The following is a 13,075-nucleotide window of genomic DNA, read 5'->3' as shown; positions in this document are numbered from 1 at the left end:
TAAATAATTAAAAATTATGGTTCTTATGCAAAGAAGAAAGGACATTTTATCAAATATGCTATATCTACCTCACAAAAACAAATACTTCAATTGAAATCAAGGTTAAAATTTAATTATAATACAAAAAAATTTAAATGACAAGATTGTGTTCATCTATGATAATAGATAACTGATTTTTTATATTTTATATCCTTTTGAATTCTTACATCTTAATTTTAAAATCATTTTACATGGAAATATGTACAAAATATATTATATGAACTACAGTTCTACAAATTAATTAGAGAATATAGTGTAATATTTTTCTAGGAAAAACAGCATAACATTCTCCTCAGTGGTAACTAGTATCATCTGTGCTATCATGTAGCTGATATCTTGAGGATATGGTTGCCAGATCTAACAAATAAAAATACATGACACCCAAATGTTGCATGGGGGGTATGTATACTAACTAATTATTCACTGTTTATCTGAAATTCAACTGTAACTGGACACCCTGTATTTTATCTGGCAACTCTGCTTAAGAAGTTATTGGCACCTGTAGCCTTGGGTTCCTAACCTGTTTAGTGTGGGGATGTTTTTCTAGATACAGAAAACCAGTGGTTAGCTTTCACTTTTCAGTGAGTCAGATTTCAACCCTTCTGAGCCTGCAGTTCCTGTTATTAATCTGCTATTTGCTTTGACATAGAAGCAACTGAATGATGTTAGGGGAAGTCAGATCATCAAGTATATTAAATAAATAGCCATACTTCTACACACCGTTTCTAAGTCATGTGTGTTGTGTCTCTTTTTTGAAAATAACCTTGTAAAAATTGTGCTATTAGTATTTTATTTACCAGCCCAGAAGATTTTCCACTTATTTTCATGGCTTAGTTATCTAAAGTGTTAGTTGAATTATTTTGAAATCTTGTCACTATTTAAGTAGGCTATTAATGGTTAATAAATTAGATACATGGCTATGTATTTTTTAAATGAAGATCTTATGTATTTATTCTTAAGTTTTCCCTATCTTTCATTGCTGGAATTTCTCTGCTTGGTTTTCATATAGAAGACAAAGTTGTGCATGTCACTAGTAGTTGGTTTAATATTGTGATACAGTGATGTTGTTTGTTGCAAATAAGTCTAAACAGGTATAACATCCCTATACTTAGAGGAATAACTAATGCCTTGCAGGAATTTTCCAAACCTTTACTTGGACAGTTAATGCTAATTTCAACCTTACAGGGAAGTAACTAATTTGATCTCCTTATAATATTGTTTTGAAGGAAACTACTAGAAATATAAGTATCTAAATGTCAGTAAATATCAGCTCCATAATTCTCAAAGAAAAAAAAAGGAACCATTTATTCTTTAAAGAAGCATATGGATGTCTTGTTAGAATGTAGAGACACATAATCATGGTATTTGTCTAAGTTAAATGAAAGATCTTTTGTCATTATTAAAGTAAGAGTTAATTGAGTGGATTTTCTTCAAAAGAAGTTTCAAGGGTATTTCTTTATTGCCAGGTAAAGAAGGCAATTTTCAAATAGTTGTGGAAAAAATAAGTTTCCACATTTTAGTGCATTATGGTAAAGAATTCCAGAAATTTTTTCAATGATATTATAAACATGGAGAGCAATATGTGTTAGAGAGTTCCATTTCCTAAATATATGCCAATGTAGGGGCGGAGCATTTAAAAAGAATTCAGTCTCCAGACTTGATTTTAAGATACCATTCAGGCAAGGGGGTTTTGTTTGTCAAAGAGAGCCTGGATGGTGACCAAAGTGTTCTTGGTAGGGTCATGTCCTATTACTTTTTTCGCCCTCAGGAAAAATTTGTTAAGCTTTCAAGGCATAATTTTTGACATTTCTAGGTAAGTTTGAAATACATCCATTCAATCTATAAAATGCAAGTACATTGTCATGCTAAATTTTTTTAAACAAATATTTTAATATAAAAGTTTATTTCTTTAGCATTTAAAAAGATATTTAGAATATTGACAATTTTTGTGTCTAGATGATTACCATATGTTTTTTGATATCTTGCTTAAATCAATTCAGGTAATGATAATAATCAAAGTATATTGTCTAATTAAAGGAGTTAATATACTATCACTGGTTTTTGTTGTAGATTTTAAAGCACTCTTAATTAAAGTAATTAATTAGAGACAAAGATTTTTAAACCAAACAAAATTGAGTTACTGTAATTACACCTACCCTGTTAATACATAGCACAGGGAGATCAGCTCAGTGCTTTGTGACCACTTAGAGGGGTGGGATAGGGAGGGTGGGAGGGAGATGCAAGAGGGAGGGGTTATGGGGATATATGTACACATATAGCTGATTCACTTTGTTATACAGCAGAAACTAACACAACACTGTAAAGCAATTATACTCCAATAAAAATGTTAAAAATATATATATTAATGGTAGTTGACAAGGTTGCAGTAACCCATAGAGTAGATATTTCTTGGTGAATGTACTATTGCCTTAATAAGAAGGTAGTTTTAAATCACACATATTCACATACACACAAACACATACAAGTATATAGAAATTTCTAAAAGCCTATGGATTTTCTATCTACAAGAAATTCATGATGTTTTGGGAGACTCACTTGCTCAAACAAAGCTATGTGAAGGTAATGGAATTCTGCCATACTTTTGGATTCTACTTGTAGACAGATAGAAGCCCCTATTTTCAAGGCTATGAAGTCTTTTAACTAACAACAAAATGTGGTCTAAAAATAAGCTCCATTTGTAATACTAAATACTGTAATTTTCACAGGTGGTACACATAGGGCTTTGCACAGTGCATGAACACTGCTTGATCTCAAGGGTAACTTGCAGCTTATGAAATTAATTCTGTCTTTGCCCACACCATTCTTAGTAAGCAAATGAAGTCCAATTCATTTCTATTTTGTGACCTCAAGTTCATATACAGTCTCTATCGCAACTAAAAAATAGCAGTTTTGGTAACTAGGTTCGGGCACTTAGGGGTGCCAGAATTTCTAGAGCTAAAATGTCTATAAAGAGAATATTATGCTCAATATGTTTGTCTCCTATCTTAGAAAGGATGCATTTATTGATGTACATTTCTAATCCACAAAACTACACTTACCGATTTCTTATCCCTTAAAATACCCATGGATTTATCTTTTAATTTAAGAGGCATTTAATAATTGCAAATTATGTTGTAAGCATTGCGTGCATATATAGACTAAACTAAAAATAAACACTTGGCTTTACGATGTATTTCTTAGGTGAGTGGTCTGAAGTCTTATTTGAGTCATTTATTTCAAAAAGTTTCCTTTCTAAAAAATAATCAAGTTTACAAATGGGAATCACCTCCTCCAAATGAACTCTTGCTTTCTAGATATATTCTATAATCTCTTAACTCTGTCAAACTAGAATAAAAAGGCATATTGTTTGATGAAAGGAAATTTAACATGAGGATGCTGTGAACATTATGAAATAAATATAAGAATGCAAGTTTATATTGCTCTGAGCTACAATTATTAGACAGAAAGACAATCTATATTATACTAACAGAAGGCTTTCAGTCTTTATAATTCATAATAAACCATAGCATGTAATTTTTTAAATTATACACATATTTAATTTCAAATATTTTTGTAATTTTTTGAGAGGAGGAAAACATTTACAATATAAACAAGATACAACTATATTAAAAAAATAAAAGCAAATATAAGGGCGTTCCAGTGGGAAGATCAAAGACAAAGCAGCGACCCATTTTAATAGTTAACACAACTATGCTCATCTCAGAACTTTAGGGTTAAACAGAAAAAAAACTCTTTAGAGACATTTTTGAAGAGAATCTTCAAAAATGGTTCAAGAATAAGACAGAGGAAAGTTAAAAGAACTGATTATTCGCTGGACAGATCTCTAATGGGGCTTACTTTTAAATGATCTTTCAGTTTATGATGTGCTTTCACACAGGGAACAGAGAGTAGATGTTTCTGACTCCTACAAGGGGTAATGGGCTTAAACTCTTGTACCGTAGGTTCACTTTCTACATAAAGAAGTGTCCTGACCCTGAGGCTCAGGAAATATTTGAATGACTTCCCGAGTAGCTTACTGATCTCAGCTTCGAGAAGTTTTTCACTATAGTGGAGAGTCTCCATCATCTGGGATATTTGAAGGCTGTTCTTTCTTTTAGTGGCAGAAATAGATTAGATCACTTCATAAGCTTTATTTATTACTTTAGCTTCTGTGATTTACACTGTCATAAAGTATAAAGAGTATTATGCTTCCTGCTACGCAAGTAGAGGAATGTGAATATTCAAATGATTAAATTGTCACTTTAATATACTATACAATATTATTTTTTACCAGATTTTTAGTAAACTATAGTATGTTGAAGAAATAGAATATCGCTGGTGATGTTTTTCAATTTTATTTTGCAACATACATATTTACAGGCAGTCTTCTTAAGTCATTCATCAGAATTTTTAAATGTCCAACAGTTTAATACCAGATTTTACAAATTACCAAAGGCAGTAACACGATTCCACAGTATAAGGAAAAATATGCATCATGGAACTTTCATTAAAATAGTATGTACATGCTGAAAATATACATACATATACATGTTAAATATATACACACATATATATGCTAAATTATAAAAGGTAGATATTTGAATCTCTTCTCCATTAATAGTAATTTTTCATCTGTAGTTCAGGCAGTAAGATAAATGTGTTAAATGTAACATTTATATGACTCACTTTGAAGAATAAATGCAGTGAATGAATAAATAGAGGTAAAAACAAACAAACAAATTAATTAATTAATTAAAATTCCAGTAATCTGGAATCACAGTATCTGGAAAGATAGTCACAAATTTGTTAGTAGCAGTTATCATTTTTTGGGTATTTTTGAGTGCTTTTATTCTTATTTGGCTTTTTCTGTGCTGTTTGAATTTTAAATTTTTAATGAATTTTATTTTATTTTTGAATTTTTAAAGTAAATATGTGTAATTCTACAAAATATATATATTTTGTAAATACTTATAAGTACAGCTTTTTTAAAACATATAATTAAGGAAGAATTGACATAGTTATAAAAAAAGGAATGCTAATAGTCCTTTTTCTATTACTTTTGACTTGAATTAAAATAAAATATTTTATTCATATCAAGTAACCAAATCCCTATACATGCTGATGAATAGCTAAGGAAAAATGCATCTGCGAAATGAAAAGAAAAAGCAGAAATTCTCCAACTATGCTTTGATAATTCCAAAACATATACAGAATACATCAGAAAGCATGAAGATTCAATGTATTTGACCCATACTCTCTAGCCTGAAATGCTTAACAAATGCATGACCATAATCGTTAATACTGTAGAATAATTGTCCTTGGTACGGACTCTAAAATGTAATAGCGTCAATTTGTCTCTTATATACGTGTCCTACTTCCAACATTAAACCATATATCCCCCAAAGAACAATGATTTTTCAGTATTCAGACTCACCTTTTAAAAGCCTTGAAACAGGGGGCTTCCCTGGTGGTGCAGTGGTTGAGATTCTGCCTGTCGATGTAGGGGACACGTGTTCGTGCCCCGGTCCGGGAAGATCCCACATGCCGCGGAATGGCTAGGCCTGTGGGACAAAAAAAAAAAAAAAAGCCTTGAAACAAAATGTATATGACTGTAACTTTAGTAATAATATATTTTATCTTCTCTAGTTTGTCTAGCAATCCTTAACATTCAGGAAATTAGCTTTTGAAATAAAGGAAATCTTCCCTCTCTATTCTAATTTGTTCTGACCTTCAACTTCAGCCCTTACACTTGTCCTATTCAGATTTGCATTCCTGAACTAACAGATAGATGGGAAGAGGTAAATGTAATGAAAGGTGATTATATTATTCGGAGAACTACTGAAATAGGTGCAATTTAAATAAAAGCAGCACACATGTAAGCCTAAGAAGTAATAAAATATACCTTTTAAGCTTGTGTTTGTATTTCAGATATTGAGTATATTATATGCTAAACATCTGTGTTCTTGTAACAGTGAACCACTTTAATAACACGATTTCTTTCTGTATCCTAATTAAATCAAATGAACGTATAATATCTAGGCTAATAACTTATCTTTTTTTTTTTTTTTTTTTGCGGTACGCGGGCCTCTCACTGTTGTGACCTCTCCCGTTGCGGAGCACAGGCTCCGGACGCGCAGGCTCAGCGGCCATGGCTCACGGGCCCAGCCGCTCCGCGGCATGTGGGATCTTCCCGGACCAGGGCACGAACCCGTGTCGCCTGCATCAGCAGGCGGACTCTCAACCACTGCGCCACCAGGGAAGCCCCCTATAAGCAATCTTTTAACCTAATTATAAATGTTTTACTCATTTAAACATGTGTTAGGTTGACTAATCTCTGCATTTACACTAAGAAGTAGCTTTTCAGTGTATTCATTTTTTTCACATTATGAGTTAGTTTATAGGTTGAGTATAGGTCATTACTGAGTTTCTTTTTTATTTTGAACTAGTAGAATGTTTCCTAAAAATCAGTAGTCTCTGATTTATACTGTTTAAGAAAAACTTCAAACTGTAAGTAATATCTCCAACTTATTTTGAAAAAAATTATATTATTTGTAAGATGATGATATTTTCTGGGTTGTCCAGAAAAGTGCAAGATTACACCTTGTGTAGTTATTAATAATGCTCCCTTTCAGCTACACAATTGTGCAGTTTAGACAATACGTTATTTGATCACTATAATTATTTGTTCCAATTCATTTTATAAACCCGAGTTTCTGTGATGGCTAAATATTTTAATTTACTTGAGAATTTTAAATCCTGATTGATATAAACAAAATGTAAATCATTCATATTTATCAAGTTTATCACGAAGCAGAGAATTTGAATTCAAAGGCATAGGAAAATAAGATTCGATTCTTTTAAAAGAGTGAAGTTTCTATTTGCTTATATAATAGAATACTCTTTGTAGCATTATGACCAGGTAAGTTATAATAGCTACCATTTTCACTTTGATTTCTGTCAGTGGTGGTACCTGATTTTTACAATTTTAATTGATGTATTTTTGCTAAAAGGTGAACCAATGAAGAAATGCTTGATGGTCTGGTCAGAAACTGAGTTTGTGAGGAAAAATAAATGAGAGAATCAGGGAAAATAAATTAAGAAAATATATAACTAGAAAATCTACTTGAAATGAGTGGAAATACCGTAGGAGAGGAAGTGAACTCATCAGCATGTTCTTACATTCGTAGAAAACAACAAAAAAAGTAACTTTTCACCAGTTTGAAACAATTCAGTTATGCTACTTAATGTTGTACTTATTTTTTAATGAGATACACATATATGTGTTTTTTAATCACAATTGAACCATCTTGATTTTTAGCTCATTTTTATTATACATCTCTTATGTCCCAGATACTGATCTAGGAGATGCAGTCTCTGTTCTCATTGTGCTCATGGTCAAATATCACAAAGATTATGAATAAGTGGGAAGAAGTATCCTTTATCATTATAAATTAAATACTTAAGATCATAAATTCTGAATGATTGAATCTGGACATCCTGCTTCGTAGTTCATTTTATAAGACTGGGCCACATTCAATAATATCTTTTTTCTCCCCTTCGCCTATTCCCACCTTAAAAGAAAACTGATTCCTTTCAGGGGATAAATTTACCTTACAAAATTATAGGCCATAAAAAGATTTGGTTTTTATATAATTCTAAAAAAATTAGATAAAATAAACCTCAAAAATGTGAATCATCCTTTAATTTTTAACTACATGAACACTTCCTGGTACAGTTTTCTCCTATTATATGTAGATTTAATACATGTAACTTAGAGCTTGTTAAATTAAATATATAACCACTTATCATAGATATTCTAAAGACTTGTTCTAGAAATGTAAGGACCACAATTTTTTCCTCTATTCTGATTGTGCATAAATAGTGAAGTAGGGATTGTTTTGTAGATAACTTTAAAAAGTTAATCGCATAATTGAGGGTTGGTATATAAAGCTCACGTTTCCCATGCAAAACTGATTTGTATAAATGTCAAAATTGTCATTTTCAGAAACCCAAACAACAGAATGACTGTGGCTATTAGAAGCCAAGGTGACACAGAAATATCTTGCCACTACCTGGGTCTGGTAGGGGGATACAACTTGTTTCCAGCTGTATTTGCTTCTTTTACAATACTGTGCAATTCTAAACACCAACAGTCAGGCTGTTTCTCTTAGAGTATTTTTCTTTTCTTTTTCACAGCACGGAAAAGGATATGCTAGTCAATTCTACAGGACTTACCTGAAGCAGCATGATTTGCACAAAGTCGACCAACAAAAGCATCAACTTTTCAACTTCATTATCTTGGCCATCCAGTTAGTTGTGTGTAACTGAGTATTAGATTGCCAGCGGAGTCATTACGGCCAATTATAGGACCTAATTGCTCTCAGCAGGCCTGAGAAATGAGTTGAAATGTGCAGAACTGTAGAAACTTTAGGCAACTGATTTTGCCTCTCCGATCAGTGTGTGCCTGTTTACAGCACTATATATCTTTCTCTCTCCAAATGTCACTGAGCCCTTTAGATGTTTATATTCACCACGAGAAGCCAGTTATAAAGATAAAGGAAATTTGTGCATTATAAATGCAATATCACTGTTTTAAACTTGACTGTTTTATATTATTTTTGTGTGATCAAGTGTTCCCCAAACTATTCCAACTTTACAAGAGAGATTGTGATTATGTTCTTTTCACCTGTGGGTTATAAAAAATGTTGTATTCTGAAGACCCACAAAATATCAAAGACATTCTGTAGTTTATACACCGTGTTGCAAAGTGTTTACTGTACTATTTCAAAGCTTCTAAATAAATATAAAATATATATATTATATTATATAATTTTCCTAAAATGTGGTACAACTTAGTTGGTTTTTAAATGGATTCATACAGTCCACATCATATAATAAAGTAAAAGGTAATTCAGGGTCCCAAAGATAAACTTACTAAGAAAAAAATAATCATTAATCGTTTCCTTCCAGTTTTTGTATCTTATTCAACCCTGTTTTTCCTTGTTTAAAAGAAAATGAAGCTCTAAGCTGCAAAATTTTGTCAAGAACTCGTACTGATTTTCAATGCCAAAGATATAGCTGTCGATGTTATCAGAGGAGCACTGAACATGTACTATCAAAATATCTAACAATCTACATTATTTCGATTCTATTTCTATGGCTTTGAATTTAGAATCATTTAAAGATTTTATAAAGAATCTATAAATTACCTGTATCTGTTGTTAGAAAAAAAAAAAAACACTGGGTGTGTCTGTACATTCTGTGGTGTAAAATATGTAATTGAAAATTATTATTTTAAATGAAGTTCTTCAATCATATAATTCACACAAAGTTTTATTTTACATAGTTTTACATAGTTTCGTGATTTCTAATAACACATGCATATAAAATCTATAACTCTATATGAATATATAGAGGTACATAAATATCTGAACTGGTAAAGAATAACCATAAGATATAAAGGATCTCTAAATTTAAAACAAATTACATAAATTTGGAGACAGAAACATGGTACATTACTCTTTTAGTGTTATATGTGAAAATTTTATAGCTTAAATGTAATCAGTGTTTTATTAATGAGAAAATTCTTCATGAGTGGGCCTTGAAAAGTGAAGTTTGCTTTTTATGTTTATGTCAACAAGGTTAATTATTAAATTCAGTAAGATGCATTTTCCTTTCTTTTACATATTTTCCTTTTATTATACTGTTTCTTGCTTGTTGAAGTACAATTAAGAAAGAGAAGAATCAGAGGATGTGATAATCTTCTAAGCAAAAACCAGATCTGTCACAGTTCCCCTCTAAAAACTCCCTCAACATTATGTCTAAATGTTTGCCAAACCCAAATTGCAGACGGATTTTGAAATATTTCCCTTAATTTTAACAGATCTTATGTTCGATGATAGTTTGAATCATGCTATGTTATTAAAGAACAGACTAAACTTAGCACGTAACAAATGTTTTCCACCTAATTTTATGTCATCTAAATGGGAATACTTTCCTAGATTTAACATTAAAATGCATACATATATTCCTAGGTCCTTGATGTGTATATTTGAGTGATATCTTGGTATCACTCATTTTTCTTATCAGATTAGACATTAATATGTCATAATCGCAATTTATATATCAAAGTAATGCGTGTGATGTTCCAGCCTTTTGGGGACCCTTTAAAAATAAATGAAGCTAATTTGTCACATATGACACATAAAGCACACACACTCACTAGATCCAGCAGTAAACTTTTCTTAAAATTTTGGCATTACTACATTAATATTTTGAATGATAGACTATTTTAGTAAGGAAACATTTTTATATAATTTAACTAGAAAAAAGTCTGTTGGTTGTAACTGCTTTTTAAACAAGAAAATTATTTTCTTGTTGAATCACTCTGCTTTAATTAAAACTTTTCACTCACCATTTTACAGTTATGGGGGAAACTCATATCCATCTGCCTTATTACACGCACTGAAAATAAGGTTATACTCATTTCCTATGTAACAGCTATATTAATTCATTTGACTTAAAGAAATTTTATTTAATTATTTAATCCTTTATATCATTGTGTATAATTTCCCTTGAACCAACTTCTCATACCATATATTTGTCTATTTGTTTTTTTAATATATTATAGTAACCTGTTATACTAATTTGCATTTTAGTTCTTAAATTTTATCATCAATCTACAAAAACAAAAAAAACACAAAATTTTTACCTAATCTGTGGGATAAATAGAATTATTTAAACAAAAAATAGTAAAAGATTAGCTATTAATGTATCTATTGCATCCAGAATAAGTCAGAAGTTACAACAGAGTAAAGATATGATTTTATTAAACATTTATCAAAATGTTTTCTCCCAGTGAGGGGAACCTTGAGATGCAAGGATGCAACCAATCAATAATGAAGTTTTTCAAACAAACATTTATGAGATTTGTATGAAAAGGAATTTTAGAATAAGTTTTATAATTAATCTAGTCATCCTAATATCCAATCTTCCATAATTGTATACATATCAAAGGAAAATAATACCCAAATTATTAGACAGTATTTCATCAATGAATTATTTCAGAAAATAATCATGACATTTACTTCTTGTTAACATGGCTAGTTTTAGAGTAGTAAAAGTCAATATTTTTCTGTGGAAACAGTGTCTTGATGTTTCAGAGTATGTCAAATGACAATTTTTAGAAATATTCCATCTGTATGTAAAATTCTAATTTTTAACTTGTGAACATAAGTTTGTGACATCATTTTAAATCAAATATTTAAATATCACATCAGAATTACTTTACAGATATAATGATGTCTGCATCATTATAAGTGTATCATCTTTCTTGGTAAATACTAAGGAAATATGCATATTTTATTTTATGAAGATATTAAATGCAATGCCTTTATCAAACATTGCAAATTAAGTGCTATGGTAGAAGATTTAAAGATTTTAATTACTTTTTCTCCTGTTTCATTTCTTAATAGTGCTATAATTTGCTGTTGGGTCGTTTGTAATGTAGAAACCCTCCTGCATCTCCTGTAAGAGGTGGAAAGAAAATCCTCACAATTTTTGACATAAATTTTAATAATTGTGCATTAATTGTACCATTTTACCTTCCAAAAGTTATTTACTGGCGTAAAGTTCATCTTTAATATAGTTATTCAGTCAGAATGTTGCAAGTGTTAAGTAGGATAAAGAAAATTACTCAAGTTACTGACTGATAATAGCACTGTTATTTGTCATTGCATGTGGTTTTTTTCTCCCCTTTATATTTCTGTGTGTGTGTTTAATACCCAAGGAGTTCAAAAATACTGAAAACACTGATATACTTGATAATTTTTCTGAAAATCTTATATTTTTCATATTGCAATTTCTTGGGTTATTTATCTTTTTCAACTCTAATTTTGTAGTGGTAAAGGCTTTGCACTTAACATCCTTTTTATGTTCCTTTTTAACAAGGAAAAACAGAAAATGACAAAATTCCATATTTTTTATGCCATGGAGTAGTAAAATTATTTTATATATTGTTAGCATTTCAAGGAATATCCCTCTGCTAGGTCAAACAAAAATCCTTAGACAGTAATTTGTGAAACTACTGTTCGGTAGAGTATTTTTGTTTTCTTCTAAAACTTGGCATAGGTTTTAGATTATAGCATTCTTTGAGAATGCTGGTAGATGGGTGCCGCCAGAGTATTGCAGGCAATAATATGACTAAAATTCTAATACCTTTAGTGTGCATGCATGTATTTCTAACCACTGCTATTTTTTAAGTATTTGTAAAATTAGAAAAATGGCTTTTATTTCTTGAAAACTTGTCACATGCTCAGTTTGAAGTTTTACACTCCAGATGTTTTTGAGTTGCTAAATGAGTATACTAAATGAGTATACTAAATGAAAATAATGCATTAATGATGCAAAAATATTGAATTTTCACATGAGACTCAAAAATTTCTGAATGAGAGAACTCAGACTTCCAATACATCCATACATCCTTGAGCTGAAAGTAAGCAGGGAATTTCAGCTCTAAACACATTTTTGAGACAGTTATCTGTGAGTGAAAACAGGGTATTATAACAAAAGATGAGTTTAAATCTTAACTATAGTGTTTGTTACTGTGAATGCTATAATGATACCTAAGTAAAATGAGTGTAAATGTAATATATTATTTTATACTGCTGTATACATATGAAATAAATAAAACTAGGATACATATTATGCCATTTTTCCATGCATGAATCTTCCACTTACGTCTGTGGGAGCTTTGGATAAAAATCAGTGGCAAAATATGGCTCTAAGTTTAAAAACAACTAATGCTGATTTAGTAATTTTAGTCTTAATATATCAGGTCTAAGGGGACATCTGTTCAAAACTGTTTCATTTGAAGCAACATATGCTAGGTTTAAAGGATTTCACTATATTTATAGCTTTGAAAGTAGGCATTTAGTTCCATATGATTCTCATGATACCCACAATGAATATTTCATATATATATATATATATTTCCACCTGATGTTATATTTCTTTTTAATTTTTTAAGTGGTAGTAA

The 13,075-nt window shown here is 30.6% G+C and overlaps 1 protein-coding gene across 1 annotated transcript in view; it reads left to right on the top strand.

Annotated features, from left to right (window-relative positions):
- The window catches only part of PCDH10 (protocadherin 10), a gene marked incomplete at its 3' end in the record, with an annotated part of 37,954 nt that extends 29,612 nt beyond the window's left edge, over positions 1-8,342 (top strand). The window contains exon 5 of the mRNA XM_082838103.1: positions 8,236-8,342. Coding sequence (XP_082694229.1) covers positions 8,236-8,255 — 20 coding nt within the window. The remainder of the gene's footprint in view (positions 1-8,235) is intronic.
- Between the last annotated feature and the right edge of the window lie 4,733 nt (positions 8,343-13,075).

This window comes from Leucopleurus acutus (genome assembly GCF_964270905.1).
Source record: "Leucopleurus acutus genome assembly, chromosome: 4".
Taxonomy (NCBI): Eukaryota; Metazoa; Chordata; class Mammalia; order Artiodactyla; family Delphinidae; genus Leucopleurus; species Leucopleurus acutus.
The sequence above is the reverse complement of the archived record's forward strand: the minus strand, read 5'-3'. Positions and strand labels throughout refer to the sequence as shown.